This window comes from Zalophus californianus, chromosome 1, assembly GCF_009762305.2.
Source record: "Zalophus californianus isolate mZalCal1 chromosome 1, mZalCal1.pri.v2, whole genome shotgun sequence".
In the NCBI taxonomy this organism is placed as follows: Eukaryota; Metazoa; Chordata; class Mammalia; order Carnivora; family Otariidae; genus Zalophus; species Zalophus californianus.
This window is the reverse complement of record NC_045595.1, coordinates 12681453-12701793: the sequence shown is the minus strand read 5'-3', so window position 1 is coordinate 12701793 and position 20341 is coordinate 12681453. Positions and strand designations below refer to the sequence as shown.

Sequence of the window (20341 nt, the reverse complement as noted above, 5' to 3'; positions counted from 1 at the left end):
AATTAAGAAAGCAAATGTCATTTATGAAAAGATCAAAGGGGAAGTGGTTTCTCCCAACTTCTAAGACATCTGAGCACATTGGAGCTGAGTGGTGTGGGCATCATATTCAGGAGAGAGACTTACCAAAGAGATGGAGCCCTTGCTAAACCCGGCCACCAGCTTGCCTTGCTTCTGGACCGAGACCCCACAGGTAGGTGTTTCTTCTCTGACGCTGGATAAATGTTGCCTCCCCTGTAGTTTTCCTGTGGCTGAGCTCCACAGACTGACCACACCAGCCTCAGACATGGTCAGCAGCGTGGCCTGGGAAGCCAGCGCCCCTGTGCACATCCAGTGGTCAGACGCGTCTCCCAAGATACGGAAAACCAGCTCTGCAGTTGCCAGATTCCAAGCACTGACCTAATGAAATCATGGAAAGGAAGAGCAATCTCAGCAAGAGACCTGGATTGCAAGTTTTCCAGAGTCAAATGCAAAACCTGGGCTTTTTCATAGGGCATGCATTTTATTTTCAACACTGTTAGTTCCAAAAAAAAAAAAAAAAAAGGCAGAGGGGAGAGGTATCCTGGATTAGATCCTAGAGCAGCAAAAGGACATTTGTGGAAAAACTGATGAAATCTGAGTAAAGTCTGAGTGAGATTGATAGAAACTTTACCAGTATTAACGTCTTAGCTATGACAGAGGTACGCTGGTTATGTAAGATGTTGACATGACTGAATACTGGATAGACGGGCATATGGGAATTCTCTATAATAGCTTTATAACATTTCCATGAACCTAAAATTTCTCCAAAATAACAGTCTTAAAAACGGGGGAAAAAATCAGCCATAATGTATGCATTCACGTATCTGTTCACTACAAGTAATTCTTGATTAGGGCAGGTTCCATATTTAACCTCACCAAAAAAAAGTACCTTTTAAATCAATAGTAACTGGGGCGCCTGGGTGGCTCAGTCGTTAAGCGTCTGTCTTCAGCTCAGGTCATGATCTCGGGGTCCTGGGATCAAGGCCCGCATCGGGCTCCCTGCTCAGCGGGAAGCCTGCTTCTCCCTCTCCCACTCCCCCTGCTTGTGTTCCCTCTCTCGCTGTGTCTCTCTCTGTCAAATAAATAAATAAAATCTTAAAAAAAAAAAACTGTAGTGGGGTCAGTGGAAGGACATCTCACGAAATCACTAAAACTGCTGATTCTGAAGAACGTTTGAGGTTATGGGCAAATAAAAATAGATTATAAAGCTGCACAGCTAGATTTCTATGTGGTTTTATCCCCATTTTGTGTTATATTTACACACGCATGCACTTGTACGTGCGTACCCACACACCACAGAAAACAAACTCGTGTAAATGTAAAACAGTGGTTATCTTTGGGATTAACTATTATTATCTCTTATCTCTCTTTTTTTTAAAGCTTTTTAAAAAAAGATATTATTTATTTATTTGACAGAGAGAGAGAGACAGAGCACAAGCAGGGGGAGTGGCAGAGGGAGAAGCAGGCTCCCCTCTGAGCAAGGAGCCCCACACGGGGCTCGATCCCAGGACCCTGGAATCAGGACCTGAGCCGAAGGCAGATGCCCAACCGACTGAGCCACCCAGGCACCCCTATTTCTTTTTTTTTTTAAGATATTTTATTTTATTTTTTTAAAGATTTTATTTATTTATTTGACAGAGAGAGACGCAGCGAGAGAGGGAACACAAGCAGGGGGAGTGGGGGAGGGAGAAGCAGGCTTCCCGCAGGGCAGGGAGCCTGATGCGGGGCTCAATCCCAGGACCCTGGGATCATGACCAGAGCTGAAGGCAGACGCTTAATGACTGAGCACCCAGGCACCCCAAGATTTATTTATTTTAGAGAGAAAAAGAGAGCAAGAGAGTGTCTGAGTGTGGGGAGGAGCTGAGGAAGAGAATCCAAGCAGACTCCCCACTGAGCGCAGAGCCCAAAGCCGGCCTGGATCTCACAACCCTGAGATCATGAGACCTGAACCGAAACCAAGAGTCGGACACTCAACCCAATAAGCCACCCAGGCACCCCTATTATTTCCTATTTCTTTACTGTGTTTTCCGAACTTCTGCTGATAAACAAAATGATTTCTTTAACCAGTTTTGAAATCAGCCAACACCTCCCTAATATTTAAGCCTGCACTGTCAATAACAGTATAATGTAAAGCTGCATGACTTCAAATTTTGTATTCATCCCTTTAAAAAAAAAAGTAAGAAGAAACAAGTGAAATCGATTTAAATAATATATTTGGTTTAGCCCTATGTCCAAATGTTATCATTGCAACATATAATCAATATCAAATCACTACTGAAATCTTTTACATTATTTCTATGGTACTAAGGCTTTGAAAGCCAGTGTGTTTTGTACTTACGGCACATCTCAATTCAGAATAGGCACATTTCAAGTGCTCAGTAGCCACATCTGGCTGGCGACCCCCATATCGGACAGCACAATTTAGAAGCTACCAATATCACTTATGTTAACATCTGCCCGTTACTAATAAAATATAATAATTAATAGCTATTAAGTATTTGGTGCTTATTATGCACCAAGCACTATGCCAGGTGTTTTAGTCATTATCTCATCAGGTAGACGAAGAATGGAGGCAGAGAGGTACGGTGATATGATCAAGATCACTCAGCTTGCAAAGAAGTCAACTGGGAGTTAGGTACAGATTTTTTCCCCACCCCTTTAGTCCCTAAGCTTTCACCCACCGTTCTACTGCGTCTCTATTCATCACACAATCCGATTACAGGGTTATAACTGACATAGAGGAATAACACAGCAGAATACAGATTGTTTTCAGATGTATGTGGAACATTTACCAAGAGAGACCCTAAAATGAGTCTCAATACATTTGAAAGGATTCATCATACAAATGAAATTAAGTTAGGAAAGAAAAAGGTAAGCTACCTGGGAACCTTTCAAATATCTGGGAATGAATAGCACACTTCTAAATAGCCCATGGACCAAAGAGCAAATCAAAAGGGAAATCTGAAAGTGTTTTAAACTGAAGGTAAATGATAATATGACATAGCAAGGTTTGTGGGATGCAAGTAAGGCTGTACTCAGAGAGAAATTTATAGCACTAAAATGACCAAATTAAAAAAGATTTGGGGTGTCTGGGTGGCTCCATCAGTTAAGCCTCCGACTCTTGGTTTCCGCTCAGGTCACGATCTCATGAGTCATGAGATCGAGCCCTGCGTCAGGCTCCCTGCTGAGTGGGGAGTCTGCTTGAAGTTTCTTTCCTCTACCCCTCCCCACTAATAAATTTATTTATTTATTATTTTGAGAGAGAGAGAGAGTGAGAGAGCATGGGGAGAGGGGCAGAGGGAGAAGGAGAGAGAGAATCTCAAGCAGACTCCCCATTGAGCTTGGAGCCAAACATGGGGCTTGATCTCACGACCTTGAGATCATGACCTGAGCAGAAATCAAGAGTCAGAGGCTTAACCAACTGAGCCACCCAGGTGCCCCAATAAATATATCTTAAAAAAAAAAAAGAAAAAAGATGAAATGTCTCAACTCTTAGGGTCAGAAAGAACTATCAAGATCATCTAATCCAACTGTGAAGTTTGAAACTCCTTATAGTATCCTATCCAGTGGTTGTGCACCCCTGTTTATGCCCACCCCCTATTAGGGAGCCCCATCTCCTAGAAACAGCATATGCTGTCTTGCATTGCTCTGGTCATAGCTTTCCTTTGCAAACAGGACAGGTGTTTGTTACCTTTGAGCCAGATGCCAAATACACAACTTTCTTTGCTTCATCCATGTGAAGACTGCAGATCTCAGTGCGATCTTTTGAGCCTCTGTCCCAAATGGTGAATTTCTCCTGCCCAGAGAGTAAATCCCACAAGCGCAGTGTGCGGTCCTTTGAGGCAGAGAGGGCGAGCGTCCCTTTGGCAAACACTTTCACATACCTCACCTCTCCTGCAGCAGACCAGGGTCAGGGAGAATATATTAGCTGAAAACATTTTGACTTTCCAACTACCCAAATGCCTGTTGGTTTGGAAAAGATGATGGATTCAAACATAACCAAAGTACAAAGAATGGAATGTGGCAAAACTCAATTAAGAGTGCAACTGGTTATGATTAAATCAATTGCCCAGATGTGAATATGTAATAAACAGAGATCATTGTGATTTATAAAAGTTCAGCATTATCCAGGGAGTGTTTAAAATCAAGAAACATGTAAAAACAAGGTAAGGTTATAGAGAAAATTTTACAATCTTGGAGAGATATTTTCCAATCAAAACATGAAATTTGGAAGACATAAAGAGGAAAAATTGATCAATTGGATTACATAAAAATGCAAAACTTCAGGAGGATAAAATATAGTTGAAAGTCATATGACATATTAAGAGAAAATATTTGTAATATGTGACAGATAATGGAGACTTTCCTTAATAAACAAAAAGTTCTTACAAATAATCAAGGAAAATGCAAACAACCTCCTCAGAAACTGGACAAAGAATATAGACAGGAAATTTACAGAAATAGTACTTGTAGATAATAAGCATTAGAAAATGATGTGCAACCTCACTAGTAATCACAAAAACGCAAGATGAAATACCAATATATCATTACGCAAAATATTCGCAATTTTTTTGGGAGAGAGAAAGCGTGTGCATATGTGCATACATGAGTTGAGGGGGAGGGGCAAAGGGAGAGAGAAAGAGTCTCAAGCAGGCTCCACGCTCAGCATGGAGCCCTATGCTGGCCTCAATCACATGACCCTGAGATCATGACCTGAGCTGAAATCAAGTGTCGGGACATTTAACCTACTGAGCCACCCAGGTGCCCCTGGCAAAAATTTTAAAGATTGATCACTGTACTACTGACAAAGATACAAGAAATAAGTTACTTTCCTACTTTGCTGATGGAAGTATAAATTGATATAAATTTGTAAAGGGCAATTTGGTAACACTTAACAAAAGTTAAAATGTGTAGTCTCTTGGTTTTGTTAATACACTATAGTTAGTTATATAAGATGTTGCCATTCTGGGAAAGTGGATACAGGGTATGAGGGACTTCTCTGCACGATTTTAGCAAATTCTTGTGAGTCTAGAATTATTTCAAAATAAAATGCTCAGAAAAAGAGGGGAAAAGGAGTTATGCTGAGTGAAGTAAGTCAATCAGAGAAAGACATGTATCATATGACCTCACTGATATGAGGAATTCTTAATCTCAGGAAACAAACTGAGGGTTGCTGGAGTGGTGGGGGTGGGAGGGATGGGGTGGCTGGGTGATAGACATTGGGGAGGGTATGTGCTATGGTGAGCACTGTGAATTGTGCAAGACTGTTGAATCACAGATCTGTACCTCTGAAACAAATAATACATTATATGTTTAAAAAAATTTTTTTAAATGAAAAAAAGAAGATAGCAGGAGGAGAAGAATGAAGGGGAGTAAATCGGAGTGGGGGACGAACCATGAGAGACGATGGACTCTGAGAAACAAACTGAGGGTTCTAGAGGGGAGGGGGGTGGGGGGATGGGTTAGCCTGGTGATGGGTATTAAAGAGGGCACGTTCTGCGTGGAGCACTGGGTGTTATATGCACAAACAATGACTCATGTAACACTACATCAAAAACTAATGATGTAATGTACAGTGATTAACATAACAATAAAAAATTTAAAGAAAGAAAAAAAAAGAGGGGAAAAGGAAAAATGTGCATACAATTTGACTCAGAGATTCCACTTCTAGGAATGTGTCTTGCTGAAGTAACAGCGTAGGTGTATAAAGATATAGATGATGGTTGCAGTGTTGTCTTATAAAAATAAAATTGCAAACAACCTATTTATGAAAAGGAAGTTGTTAAGTAATAAGGTGCATTCTTATAAAGAATGTTATGCAGCCATTAAAAATAATGAGATAGATCTATATATACACAACCGTAATAAATTATTACAACAGCCAATACTTACTGGGGGCTTTCTATGTAACATGTATAGTTGTCAGTACTTTACGTGCATTAAACTCCTTTAATCTTATAAAAATTCTATGAGGTACTATTATTATCCCATTGTATAGATATGGAAACAGAAGCACAGCTGAGTACTGTAACTCATCCAAAACCACATGGTTAATAAGTAGTGGAACTAGGAATCCAGCCCAGAACCCAGGCTCTCAGCCACTACAAAGTATTGTTACAATATATTGTGAAAAAAGCAAGTTACAGTCTAGTGTATAAAATAGCACCATCTGCTTTTGACACAAACTCAAAGTACATGAGCTTATACAGAGCTATGTCTGCATAAGTCTAGAAAAAAATTGCTTGTGGCATATAACAAACTGTGAGTCCTGGTCACTTCCATGGAGACTGATGGATGGGAGAGACTAAAGGGAGTTTTATTTCTTTATAATTTAAATGACAGGAGGAGTGGGAAATTTTTATTTGTTGCAATTTGGATATTTTTCAATCCAAAATTTGTATATATAGTAATACGTTGCAAAATGTCCCCACACATGGAACACTATGCTACAGTTAAAATGAATTAGAGACACATACATAAATATGGAAAGAGGCAAAATATGTGATGTTAACTGAAAAAAGAAACAGGTTATACAAGCAAAAGCTTATGTGACTTTATATAAAACCACACATATTTATGTATATCCAAACACCCCTTGGGGAAGGGGACTAGTAAATGCTTCACAACAGCCTCTCCAAGGAGATTGGGGAAAGCCCTGATTTGTGACATTTACCAATTTCCTTCATGTAAATATTTCCATCCCTGGTTGATTCCAAGCCACTAACACGATGTCACTAAATGTATGGTCTTAAAGAGAAACCAGTAGCAAGCGCCCCATTTCCACCACAGGGGTACAGCAGCCAGGGGCATAGGTAATAGAGTGTGGTACAATACTTAGAAAGTGCTGAGTTTTGGGCACCTGGGTGGCTTAGTTGGTTAAGCGATTGTCTTCGGCTCAGGTCATGATCCTGGAGTCCTAGGATCAAGTCCCACTTCGGGCTCCCTGCTCAGCGGGGAGTCTGCTTCTCCCTCTGACCCTCCCCCATCTCATGCTCTCTCTCTCAAATAAATAAATAAAAACTTAAAAAAAAATAAAGTGGGTAGGCTGTGAAAGAGAAGTATGCAGGAGAGAGTGAGTTCATGAAGGAGGAGAGCCAGAGGATTTGTCTCAAAGTTATCACAGAAGGGAAAAATGTAAGGACCTAGTGTTGTAATGTTAACTCTTAAAAAAAAAGAAAGAAAGAAAATGCTGAGTTTTGAGTATTTATTACCTTATTTTAATGGAATTGATTTAGCTGCAAGCTTCTATAATTGAATATTTTATAATGGCTTGTTTGGGGCGCCGGGGTGGCTCGGTTGCTTGCTCAAGCTAACCCTTTTTTTTTTTTAAAGATTTTATTTATTTATTTGAGAGAGAGAATGAGAGAGAGAGAGACAGAGAGCATGAGAGGGGGGGAGGGTCAGAGGGAGAAGCAGACTCTTCGCCGAGCAGGGAGCCCGATGCGGGACCCGATCCCGGGACTCCAGGATCATGACCTGAGCCGAAGGCAGTCGCTTAACCAACTGAGCCACCCAGGCGCCCTCAAGCTAACTCTTGATTTTGGCTCAGGTCATGATCTCAGGGTTGCGGAATCGAGCCCTGTATGGGGCTCTGCTCTCTGCACGGAGTCTGCTTGTCCCCCTTCTCTCTCTCTCTCTCTCTTTCTCTCAAATAAATAAATAAAATCTTTAAAAAAATTAAAAAATAATGGTTGTGTTTGATAACTGTCTCACCACATTCCTGAAAACTTCACCATCAGCTCTCGCAAGCCAGGATAAATGATCTCCAGCTCACCAGCATGTGATGGGAAACTTTCACTTTCCTTAGAACATATGCCTCTAATGCTCTCTGTTTTGCCAATAAACTGATTACTGAGATTTCCTAATTACAAAGTTTGATGACTTTTCCAAAAATGAATCAAGGTCCATTGGTAAATGGGTTCAGGTCTTGGAGAGACAGCTCACGCACACAAAAATACAAATATTGAATGGACCTATAGGAAAATAGCCATCCCGATGATAATAAAATGAATGGAATCTTATTTGACAGACTCTCTCAGGACCCACCTCACTCCCAGCCCTTGGAAGAAAAAAAAAAAAAAAGAAGCTGAGAACATCTGATGCTTGCAGCTTTGGGGTTGGGGAGGGGGGTTATTCTGTTACATACATACAGCCTATTTGGAAAGCAATAAGATGCCACTGCTCAAAACCCATAGAAATGCTCACATCCTCCAATTCAAGACTCCTACTCACTGGAAATATTCAACAGAAGGAAAAAAATGTCTATGAGAGTAAAAAGAGATTCGTCGCGGTGTTATCCACGATAGCAGATAACTAGAAGTAGCCTAAAATAGCAAACATTAAAAAAAAATAAATGGAATAAAATAAATTACAAAAAAATCATTTAATACATTCTGGAACATGATCTGTTGAGAAGAATGAACTATTTTTGCTGCATTTCAACACATGATAAATATGACATTTGATGGATCATAGCAGCGTGACTCATCCCAGCCTCAAATTGGAAACCATGTAAATGTCCTTCAACCGATGTGATCAATTGATAAACACATGCTGTCCCTTCCACACAATGGATGGACTCGGCAAAATGCAGAGGACAAACTGTTGCTTCATGCAATGGTGGGGACGAGCAACACACACATCAGGCGGTGTACCAAAAGATCACATAGTGTGCAATTCCATTTGCATGAAATGTCCAGAAAAGGTGAGTTGATAGACCCAGGAAGCACATCGGTGCCTGCCACGGGGCTGGGGGTAGGTAGGGGTGGAGATGTACTACAAACTGGGCAGGCAGTGCAAAGACAACTCCTTTGGGGTGATGGAAAGTTCTATGATTATGGTGATGGTTGTACAACTCAGCAAATCTACCAAAAACTGTTGCATCCTACGCTTAAAATGGGAGGAATGCTATGTCAATTACAACTCAATAAAGTTGTTTAAAAAAGATTCAATGAAAAAAAAAGAATGTTTATGGCAAAATGTTGAGAAAAAATAGGAAATAGTATACATTTTTGGTTCACGATGAAATAATATTTTTAACACCTTTACTGGGGGGCATCTGGGTGGCTCAGTAGGTTAAGGGTCTGCCTTCGGCTCACCTCATGATCCCAGGGTCCTGGGATCGAGTCCCGCATCGGGCTCCCTGCTCAGTGGGGAGTCTGCTTCTCCCTCTGCCTCGCCCCTGCTTGTGCGCGTGCGCTCTCTCTCTCTCTCTCTCTCTCGCTCCCTCTCTTTCTCAAATAAATAAATAAAATCTTAAAATAATACCTTTATCGTGATATAACGCACAAGCATAAAATTCACCCATTCCACAGACAGTGGTACAATTCATCGGTCTTTGTCTGGTCAAGAGCTCTGCAACCATCGCCACGGTCTAAATTTAGAATATTTTCAAAACCTGGCATTCCCTCCCCTTTCTCTCCTTATCGTGTAAACCATTTGGAGGTGTGCAATTCAGTGATATAATAATTCACAGTGTTGTGCAACCATCACCTCTATCTGATTCCAGAACATTTCCATCACCCCAAAAGGAAACACTGTCCCAATGAGCAATCACTTTCCCTTCCTCCCTCCCCAGCTAGCAACTGCTAATCTGTTCTGTGTCTCTCTGGATCTGCCTGCTCTGGACATTTTGTATAAATGAATCATATACATGATGTGGGCTTCTTTCATTTGATACAATGTCTCAAGCTCCAGCCTCATGGCTTCCTTGTTGTTTCTGGAAACATGCCAGCCTCCTTCCCTCTGTCAGGGCCTTTGCACTGACTGTTCCCCATTCCTGGGATGCTCTTCCTCTTCCTACCCCACTGCTCTCTGCCCACCTCTTTCTTCACACCCCTGGTGTCTTGGCTGAATCGTCCCCACTGGAAGAAATGCCTTACACCTGCCTGCCCTAAGTGGGTCACTTGGGTTACTGTTGCTGATGACACCCTGTTGTCCTCATTACAATCTGTAACCAAATTTTGCCTTCTCAAATACTTGAGTTTGACTTGGGCCAGGATTAAGGTAAGGCGAGTGAGGCACTCATCTCGGGTGCCAAATTTAAGGAGGTGCCAAATCATTGAGTTTCTTCCCTGTTGCCTCTGGCTTCCATATGGCTTGGCACGGCACTATCGCTGATCCTGTCTTTAAGACAGCTTGCTATTTATTCATGGTGGATTTTTTTGCATTAATTTTGATTTTTTTAAAACATTGCATTGAAATATTATTTATCTTTTTTTAAATAATATTTTATTTATTTATCTGATAGAGAGAGAGAGTGCAGGAGTGGGGGATGGACAGAGGGAGAGGGAGAAGCAGACTCCCCGCTGAGCATGGAGCCGGACGGACTTGGGGCTCGATCCCAGGACCCCGAGATCACCCCCGGAGCCAAAGTGAGATGCTCAACTGACTGAGCCACCCAGGCGACCCGAAATATTACTTATCTTGATGACTAAGTTGAAGAAGTCAACTTCCCAAGCCTCACCTGTGTGTCCAGTTAGGATGTGGATCACCTGCTGCTCTTCCATGTCCCACACAGCAACAAAGCCGTCCTGGGTGCCAACAACCAGCAGCCTCTCCTCCAGGCTCCACGCCATGGCAGTGATGCCTGTGGCCACGCAGGGACAACAGTGACCACATCAGCTCCCGGGCTCAGCCACAGGGTCCTCTAACGGGGCTCCACTCCACAGATGGGGAAACTGAGGCATGGGTTCAGTCCCTTTTCCAGAGCTACACACCCAGAAAGTGGCAGGGCCAGGCTTTTGAAGCCAGCACTGTCGGAGGCCAGGTTCAGATCTCGGTTGTAACATTTACGTTGCTCTTAGGGACCAAACCACATCAAGGTCACAAGTGTCTCCCAAGTTCGGTGGTTCTCACTGAGGGGCGATTCTGCTCCTGGGGAAGGTCTGGAGCCTGGGGACACTGGGCAATGTCTGGAGATGTTTTTTGGCTGTCACAACTGGGGAGTGGGGTGAGACTGCCATCCGGTGGGTGGAGGCCAGGGGAACTGCTGACCACCCTGCCGTGCATAGGATGCCCCCCCACCCCCGCAGAGGATGACCCAGTCCCAAATGTCAATAGTGCATGGTTGAGAAACCCTGCCCTAGTTGGACAAGACTCAGAAATGGAATTACACTGGCTGAGAACGAGGACTCTGCTTCTGACTTCTCTTTGAGTTCAACATGTATGGAAAAATAAAGGCTGGTGCTCCAGAGAAAAGAAATATTTGCCAATAATTTGGGCAAACAACAGCCCAGGGCTCGCTGCTGGGTCCTGATTGAAACATCGCTGAGGACAGAGAGGCACCGAGTTACATGGGAGAAAACACTGGCCCAGATAGCTGGAGACCAGAATTTCTGAATGCCCTCGGGTAATTCCTTCCCCTGCTCCGTGCCTCAGTTTCCCCAGATGTAAAATAGTGAGGGGGAAGTGTTGAAATCAGAGCCAGTCCAAGTCTGAGAAGCCCAGATTTTGTTCCCGCCTCATTGGGACAGGGAGTGAGGACGTGGGATTTGTCTTTCTTTTCTTTCTTTTTTTTTTTCTGGTCACTTACGGTGTGACCTTGGAAACGTGAACTCAAACTTCTCATTTACAAAATGACCAGACTGAAGTGCAGAATGGGTAGAGACTTCTGCAGCTTCACCATGACTGGGGCTTGTCAGAGAGGCATGGTGGGTCCGAAACACAGACCATCTCCCCCCACCGAGGGATGGCAAAAGTACAATTTCACTCAGACTGTAACTTCCTATGCCTATGCTACATAGATATCACAAATCAGCCACTGCACTATCTGAGATTTGTCCCCCAGAGCCATTCTGTCGTGTTTACTGTTGTAACCAAGCCTGCAGCCCACAGGTGTTAGCAGAGTCCACACTCATCCGGACCCTGTAATTCCCAGGCTCCCTTGCAGCTGGAGATGGCCAAGTTCTTGCCAATGAGACATTCATCCCAGAGGTGATAAAGTCTGCTTCTATAGACCATGCCCTCAAAGGGAAGGGATCTGCCACCCACCTCCCCTTCCCACTTCCCACTGGCTGGAATGCCCATGGCGTGGGTCAGAGCAGGAATTGCCATTTTGAACCAACAAATGGAAGTTTCACATTGAAAATGGCAGCAAACAAGATTGAAAGAGTCCAGGTCCCTGACACCTTGGAGACTTGGAGTTTTACCTCTACTTACACCTGGACTGTTAAGTGAGGGGGAAATGAACGGCTATTTTATTTAAGTCACTGCTATCTTGTCCTTTGTTATAGCATTTGAACCTGTAACCCAATAAATACACAGTCTTACCCATTAAACTAGATTCAGTCTCAGAACCCTTCTTAACACAGCATTCTAGTAGCTGTCCCCAAATCAATTCTGCCATGCATCATACTTAATTTCTTAGAATTTCTATTTTGGAAGCTCTATGCCTTGGGGAATGTATCTTTCCCTACAAGGCCCACGAAGTGGCCTGAGTTGCAATAATTGACATTTGAACCACAAGTTCATTGTATATTTCGTGGCCTTATAATTAATGCAAGAGATTATGGGTGGGCAGATGAAGGGATGGATGAGTGGAGGTAGACTGGTGCATGAGGGGATAGCTAAATGGCTGGCTGGATAAGTGGATGAGTGGACGGATGGGTGTGAGATGAGTAGATGGATGAATCAACTGAGAGATGTGTGGGCGAGTTGATGAATGGCTGGGTGGATGGATGGGTGGAGGGGTGAGTGGTTGGAAGAGGGAAATGGAAAGATAAGTGGTGTGGAGAGAGGGATGGAATGAAGATAACTAATGAAAGTATGGCTGACTGATGGGTGGATGGAAGGAAGGAAGGAAGGATGATGGATGGATGAATGGATGGATGGATGATGGATGGATGGATGGATGGATGATGGATGGATGGATGATGGATGGATGGATGGATGGATGGATGATGGATGGATGGATGGATGATGGATGATGGATGGATGGATGATGGATGGATGATGGATGGATGGATGATGGATGGATGGATGGATGATGGATGATGGATGGATGGATGGATGGATGGATGGATGATGGATGGATGGATGATGGATGGATGGATGGATGGATGGATGATGGATGGATGAATGGATGGATGGATGATGGATGGATGGATGGATGATGGATGATGGATGGATGGATGGATGGATGATGGATGGATGGATGATGGATGGATGATGGATGGATGGATTATGGATGGACAGAAGGACAGACAGAAGATGGAAGGAAGGAAGGAAGGAGGGAAGGAACGAAGGAAGTGGGGGGAGGAAGAAGGGAAGGAAGCGAAACAAACAAATGGAGAGAACTAAGTCCTCTTGTCTCTCTGAACTTCTGGTGTCCTGGGGGAATCTACGAGCGCCACCAGCCTCTCAGGGGCCAGTCAGTCATCAATGCCTACCTTTTGGTCTTACTAGCATGAGCCAGTAAATCACAAAAACTATCTGTAAGATGGACACTCGATTCTTAGAGGCAGTCAGCACCCCCTTGCTCTGGGCTCATCAGCAGTATTTACAATACTCATCTATAGTCCCTGGGGGGCAGAGACAGTCGAGTCAGCATAAGACAGCAAGGGCACACCCTGATGGGACCCTTGGGGCCTCCCTAGCGACAGAGCGGAGCCCCAGAGAGCAGCCAGAAACCCCTGCCAGCTGCTGCCCTCAGGCACAACGGGAGCCTGGCAGGATTTTTGCTGTGCTGGGGAGACTCACCCTTGTGACAGCCTGTGACGGTTGCCCGGAGGGGTCCCCCCGGGGGCTGGAGGAATCCCCCGAGGGGTATGAGCACAGGGTGGGGGCACACCCGGAACCAGCTCTGGGCCTGTTGGCACAGCTGTCCCACCAGGGCTGGATGTGAGGTGGCGAAGAAATGGAGTCGGGCCAGGAGTTCTGTATATAGGATGCTCCTCTCTGCAACAAAGGGGACTCAGGTTAAGGGAAAGGGCACGGCTGACGGGTGGAGTCCGCCGCCATCTTCTCCTGCCTCCTTCTCTCCTTTCCAAGGACACTCATCCCTACTTCGAGGGAACCAGGTGGTTCATAGCCTCTGGACCTTTGTCCCCTCTGGTTCCTCTGCCTGGAATACTTCCTTCTTCTCCCCTTCCCCTTTCTCATGCTAAATATCTCATTTTAGGGCGCCTGGGTGGCTCAGTTGGTTAAGCGACTGCCTTCGGCTCAGGTCATGATCCTGGAGTCCCGGGATCGAGTCCTGCATCGGGCTCCCTGCTCAGCGGGGAGTCTGCTTCTCCCTCTGACCCTCCCCCCTCTCATGCTCGCTCTCTATCTCATTCTCTCTGTCAAATAAATAAATAAAATCTTAAAAAAAAAAATCTCATTTTAGCTCCAGGGTTACTTCTTTAAAGAGCATTCTCCAGCCCAGCCCTCTAATCCACCCACCCCACCCCCACTCCCCGGAGCTCATCAGAGGTACAATTGACATTTCTTTGCTTATTCCTTCACTACCCTAAATCTTGAGTTTCCCCGAGAACAGTGATGATTGTTCATTGTGTTCTTAGAGCCTAGAACATCACAGACACCCAGTAAATGGTAGAGGCCGCTTTTCAGCAATGGGCTTGAACAATGGAATGCAGAGCAAGGCAAAAGGGCCCACAGCGACCACTGAACTGAAGAGAGGCCCGTCAGGAGAGCCACCCCAGATTATCCAGAAGCCCTAGCGGCCCAGCGGGCTACGGACAACCAGGTACAGGTACAAAAAAAAAAAAAAAAAAAAAAAAAATTCCAAGTCCCCAGACCACCTGACCTTCCTCCTTTAAATACAGCCCCTCCCACTGCCTTGGGGCAGACAGCCTCCCCTGTGTGGTCCTGCCTGCAGCTCCCTTCCATCTCCTTTGTTCTAGAGACTTCTATCTCCTTTGTTCTGCCTCCGGTGAATTCTTTCACTGCTGGAGCCTGAGCCACCCACTTCCACCGGATCATCATCATCACCCCACTCTCCATCTCAAGTTCCTTAATTTAATCACATCATTTGCCATATAAGACAAGAGTCACAGGTTCCAGGGATTAGGAAGTGAATATATTTTTGGAGGGGGGCAGTGTTTTCTGCCTACCACAACAGAGGTATCATCATTATTATGCCTAGTTCATAAAGGGGGAAATTGAGGCTCAGAGAGGTTAAGCAACTTGTACAAGGTCACACAGCCAGTAAGAGGCAGGAATCTAACCTAAAAAAGTTTTATTCCAACCTCGAATGAAGACCAGGGACAGTGAAGCAGGCAGTTCATTTTCCCTGTTGTCATCTTGTCCTAACTGTGGGGTTTGGGGCAATGGTGACAATGCCCTGTGCCTTGGTTTGCTGGTGGGTGAAATGAGGCAAGGTCAGGACCAGGGGTGAGTGTCCCATTCACCATGGGTGCAAAATTTAAGGTGGCACCACCAAACTCAACCATCCAGATAAATACTATTTTTTTCTTTTTAAAGATTTTATTCATTTATTTGACAGAGAATGAGCGAGCACAAGCAGGGGAAGCAGCAGGCAGAGGGAGGGAGAGAAGCAGGCTTCCCGCTGAACGGAGAGCCCAACACGGGGCTCGATCCCAGGACCCTGGGATCATGACCTGAGCCGAAGGCAGATGCTTAACCGACTGACCCACCCAGGCGCCCCCAGATAAATACTATTTTAATGCAATATTTTAACAAATCAAAATTAATGCCCCCCAACCCATGGTGAACAAAATATCAGCTTTTAAAATAAAAATAGGGTCAGAAACAGCACCACACCAAATCATCCCGGAGCCTGAGGCAATAGGAGAAACCCCGTGGGCTTTGAGGAGCGGGCTCAAAGTCCTGGAATGTGCTGGAACTCAAGGTTGGCCAGCTGCGCCCTCTGGTGGTGACATTTATTCCCACTACAACTTCTCATGAGGGGCAAGCCCCAGGTTGTCAATCAAGGATTGTTGAAAAGAACATGCTGTGATTTGGGCTTTTAAATCTTCCCTCGAACTGGGCTGGGCAGTTGTTCCCAAGGCTATTTCCCTGGTAAATCACTCCCCATGAGGTTTACAACTGCTGAGCATGAATGCACAAGAAAGGCCAAACTGATGGTGGGCACCAGCATCTTCCTCTTGGGACATACTTTAGTTCAATCCCGTATTTTTCAGATGATGGAAGCTGAGGCTCCACACAGAAGTGGCTCATCCAACAACAACAACAACAACAACAACAACAACAAAAACCCAAAGAAACAAACAACAACACAACAAAAGAAATGGCTTGTCCAAGGCTGTTCACATCAACAATATTGAGGCTATCATGGGGACAGGCTCTGCAAGAATTGACTTGTATATCTTTCCTCGCAGCTCTAGGGAGGAAGGTTGACCAGCATCCCCATTTTGCAGATGGAAACACTGAGGAAAGCAAGGTGGGGGGTGGGGTGAGGAGCATAAGGGACTTGCAAGGTCACACCACCAGTAAGTGGCAAAGCCCAGATTTGAATCAATACAGTGGGGCTCCAAATCTGAGTTCTTGGCCAGGACCGTCTATGTGGTAGGGCTGGCAATTTGGCAGGGCGCAAGTGATGAAGCCCCTACCCTCAGAGAGCTCAGAGTCGGGTGGGGCCCTCAGGTGATACAAAAGACAACCGGCAGAAATAGTAAGAGCTAAGACAGATGGCAAAAGGGTGCATTGCTGGAGAATGCAGGGACTAGGGAGCCAGGGGGGTGTCCAGGTTCAGTAGTGGCTGGGCTTCTCCTAGGAGGAGCGTTTGTTTAAGCTCCAAGGGAGCCCCAGAAGGGATATAGGGACTTAAACACCTCTATAAAACTCCTTATAAAACCCTCAAATGAAAACCAGATGGGAACTGTGTAATAAAAACCACCCTGGGGGCGCCTGGGTGGCTCAGTTGGTTAAGCAGCTGCCTTTGGCTCAGGTCATGATCTCTGGGTCCTGGGATGGAGCCCCATGTCTGGCTCCTTGCTCTGGGGAGTCTGCTTCTCCCTCTCCCTCTGTCCCTCCCCTCACTTGTGCTCTGTCTCCCTCTCTCTCTCAAATAAATAAATAAAATCTTTAAAAAAAGATACCCTGGCCACCTCATACTCATTAGGATGACTATTTTTTTTTTTTAATCAGAAAATTGGGGCAACTGGGTGGCTCAGTCGGTTAAATGTCTGACTCTTGGTTTCAACTCAGGCTGTGATCTTGGTGTCATGAGATCAAGCTCTGCATGGGGCTCCACGTTCAGTGTGGAGTCTGCATGAGATTATTTCTCCCCCTCTGCTCCTCCCCTTGCTCTCTCTCTCTCTCTCTCAAATAAATTAATTTTTAAAAATCTAAAAAAAAATCAGAAAATTAAAAGTATTGGTGAGGATGTAGAGAAATTGGATTCCTTGTGCTCTGCTGGTGGGAATGTGAAATGGTGCAGCCACTCTGGGGGGCCCCTGGGTGGTTCAGTCATTAAGCATCTGCCTTCAGCCCAGGTCATGATCTCAGGGTCCTGGGATCGAGCCCCGCATGGGGCTCCCTGCTCGGCGAGAAGCCTGCTTCTCCCTCTCCCACTCCCCCTGCTTGTGTTCCCTCTCTTGCTGTCTCTCTGCCTCTGTCAAATAAATAAATAAAATCTTTTAAAAAAAGAAAATGGTATGGTGATTCCTCAAAAAAACAAAACAAAACAAAACATAGAATTATCATTTGATCCAGCAATTGCATTTCTGGGTGTATACTCCAAAGAATTGAAAGTAAGGTCTTGAAAAGATATTTGTATACCTGTGTTCACAGCGGCATGATTCACAATGGGCAAAAGGGAGAAAACAGCCCAAGTGTCCATCAAGGGATGAGTGGGTACACAAAATGTGCTCCATCCATACAAAGCAATGTTATTCAGCCTTACAAATGAAGGAAATACAACATGGATGAACCTTGAGGACATCATGGCGAGTGAAAGAAGCCAGTCACAGGGGGCAAATACCGCATGGGTCCCCTGATATGAGGCCCCTACAGTGGTCAGATTCATAGAGACAGAAAGTAGGACGGCAGGCACCAGAGGCTGGAGGCGGGGGTGGGGAGTTGGTGTTTCATGGGGACAGAATCTCGGTTTGGGAAGATGCAAGAGCTCTGGGGATGGATGGTGATGATGTTTGTACAACGTTGTGCATGTGCTTAACGCCACTGAGCTGTACACTTAAAGATGGTTACTTTGGTAAATTTTATGTTCTGTGTGTATTGCCACAATTTAAAAATGAAGATAAAAACAGACCAACAAAACACCATCCTGGGCAGAGCATCAGAGATTCTTCAAGCTCTAGGGCAGAGGGTGGACCGAGCCCAGCCCAACGGTTTACCCCAGGAGCTAAGGATGGTTTTTACAGATCAATATTTGCAATGGACAGGATGGCAGGAAACGCCGACTTTGAACCCCAATTAAGCAAAATGTTTTCCCCCAGAGCAAAAACTCCCCCCTTCTTTCTCTTGAGTAGACTTTTTTTAATAAAGATTTTATTTATTTATTTGACAGAGAGACAGCAAGAGAGGGAACACAAGCAGGGGGGTGGGAGAGGGAGAAGCAGACTTCCCACGGAGCAGGGAGCCCGATGTGGGGCTCGATCCCAGGATGCTGGGATCGTGACCCTAGCTGAAGGCAGATGCTTAACCAACTGAGCCACCCAGGCGCCCCTTGAGTAGACTTGTGTTACAAAAAAATCATGTTCAATTATTATGATTGTATTTTGAATATTATCAATAAAAAAAGTTATGGGAACGTGTTTTCTCTCTCTTGTTATATTAAGTACTGACATAATTTCCTCTATTTTTGCCTGAGAGTTTTCCTATCTGGCCCTTTCTAGAAAAAGGTGCCGGGTCGGGGAAAGGGGGCAGACACTATTTTGGTAGTGTTCAATCCAAAGCTCTTCCAGGTTTAATTCAAGATTCTAGAAACCCCGCAGGTGTAGATAGCAAAGGTGTGTGGGTTAATGAAAATCCAGCTGGGGGCTCAGTGAGAATGGGCTTCTAGAAGTCAGTGCAGAGTGAAGGCCCCCGCCCGCCACCCCCCTTCCCGGCGAGGCCGACTCACCCATGCCTCGGAGCTCCACAGCCGGGCGGCACAGCTGGAGGGCGTCCCGGACCAGGCTGACCTCAGGACAGTCCAGGTGAGGGCCATACAAGTCAAAGTCATCCAACAGGCCCTCGATGCCCCCAGAGACGCCCCGGCAGGAAATCCAGTTCATGCTGCCTGTGGGAGGAAGGGGGTGTTGTTGGGGCACACACACCTATCCATTTCTCTGGGGGTTCTTAGCATAGGTGCTGCGGATGCTGGGGCCGTGCACTGTAGGATGCTGATCGGCGCCCCTGGCCTCCACCCACCAGATGCCTGTAGCACCTCCCCAATAGTGACAATCAAAAACACGAACATTGCCCCAAGAGTCCCCTGGGTGCAGGATCACCCCGGGTTGAGAATCACAGGGAGGAGCAGATGGATAGATGGAGAGACAAATAGAAAGATGGAGGGATAGATGGATGGGTACATAGGTGATGATAGACGGGTAGGTGTAAAGATGAAAGATGATAGATATGATAGACAGACAGACAGACAGACAGGGTCTCATTCGAAGACCACATTTCTCACCTTTGCTCTATCCACTAGCACTAGATGCCAGTAGCACGCCCTCCCCCAGCTGTGACAACCAAAATGTCCCCAGACGTTGCCAAGTGTCCCCTGCTGGTGGGGGGGGGGGCACAGAATGACCCCCTGGTGAGAACCACTGTCTTAGGAGGGGCCAAGCACTCTGACTTTTGCCCTTTACCCTTCCCAGGCTCCACTGCGGGAGCACAGCGGAGGGCTGGGACCCACTCACTGTCCCCTGCAATGGGTGCAACCCTTACCCAGAACCTCCTGTTTCAGCTCTTCGATGCGGCCTGAGTGGACCAGGTGATGGGGCAACTCCTTCAGCTTCCGCAGATTTGCCACCGTGTCTGAGAACCACAGGGGCTGAGGGGCCACCTGCAGGGGAGGAGGGGGCTGGCAGCCAGGCCATGATGATACAAGCTCACTCATTCACTCCACAAACATGGGCCAAGCTACCACGCACGTGTGACGCTGGAGGGCACTGGACGCAATTCCAGACAGAGGTGCCCCACACCCACCCCAGGCAGGGCCAGGGCAGAGGGAGGAACTTGGGGCTCAGGGAATCCAAGGGGCATCGGAGCTGGGTCTTCGAGTTTAAGTAGGAGTCTGTCTGGGGAACCTTATTGGAAAACAATGGTATTCCCGGGCAAGGGAATGGCATGTGCAAAGGCTCAGGGGTGGGAGATGCCAGGAGTTTAGGGCAGTTCTGTATGCTTCTGAATGTTGTGATTCTTCTGCCCCCCACCCCAGAATGTTGGGGATGGA

General features: G+C 45.6%; 1 protein-coding gene across 1 annotated transcript in view; it reads right to left on the bottom strand.

Annotated features, from left to right (window-relative positions):
• NWD1 (NACHT and WD repeat domain containing 1) overlaps window positions 1–20341 on the bottom strand; it is a 61516-nt gene that overhangs the window by 14781 nt on the left and 26394 nt on the right. The window contains 6 exon segments of the mRNA XM_027587759.2: window positions 124–396; window positions 3710–3912; window positions 10484–10606; window positions 13717–13914; window positions 19025–19183; window positions 19834–19951. Of these exon segments, the coding sequence (XP_027443560.2) occupies window positions 124–396; window positions 3710–3912; window positions 10484–10606; window positions 13717–13914; window positions 19025–19183; window positions 19834–19951 (1074 nt within the window).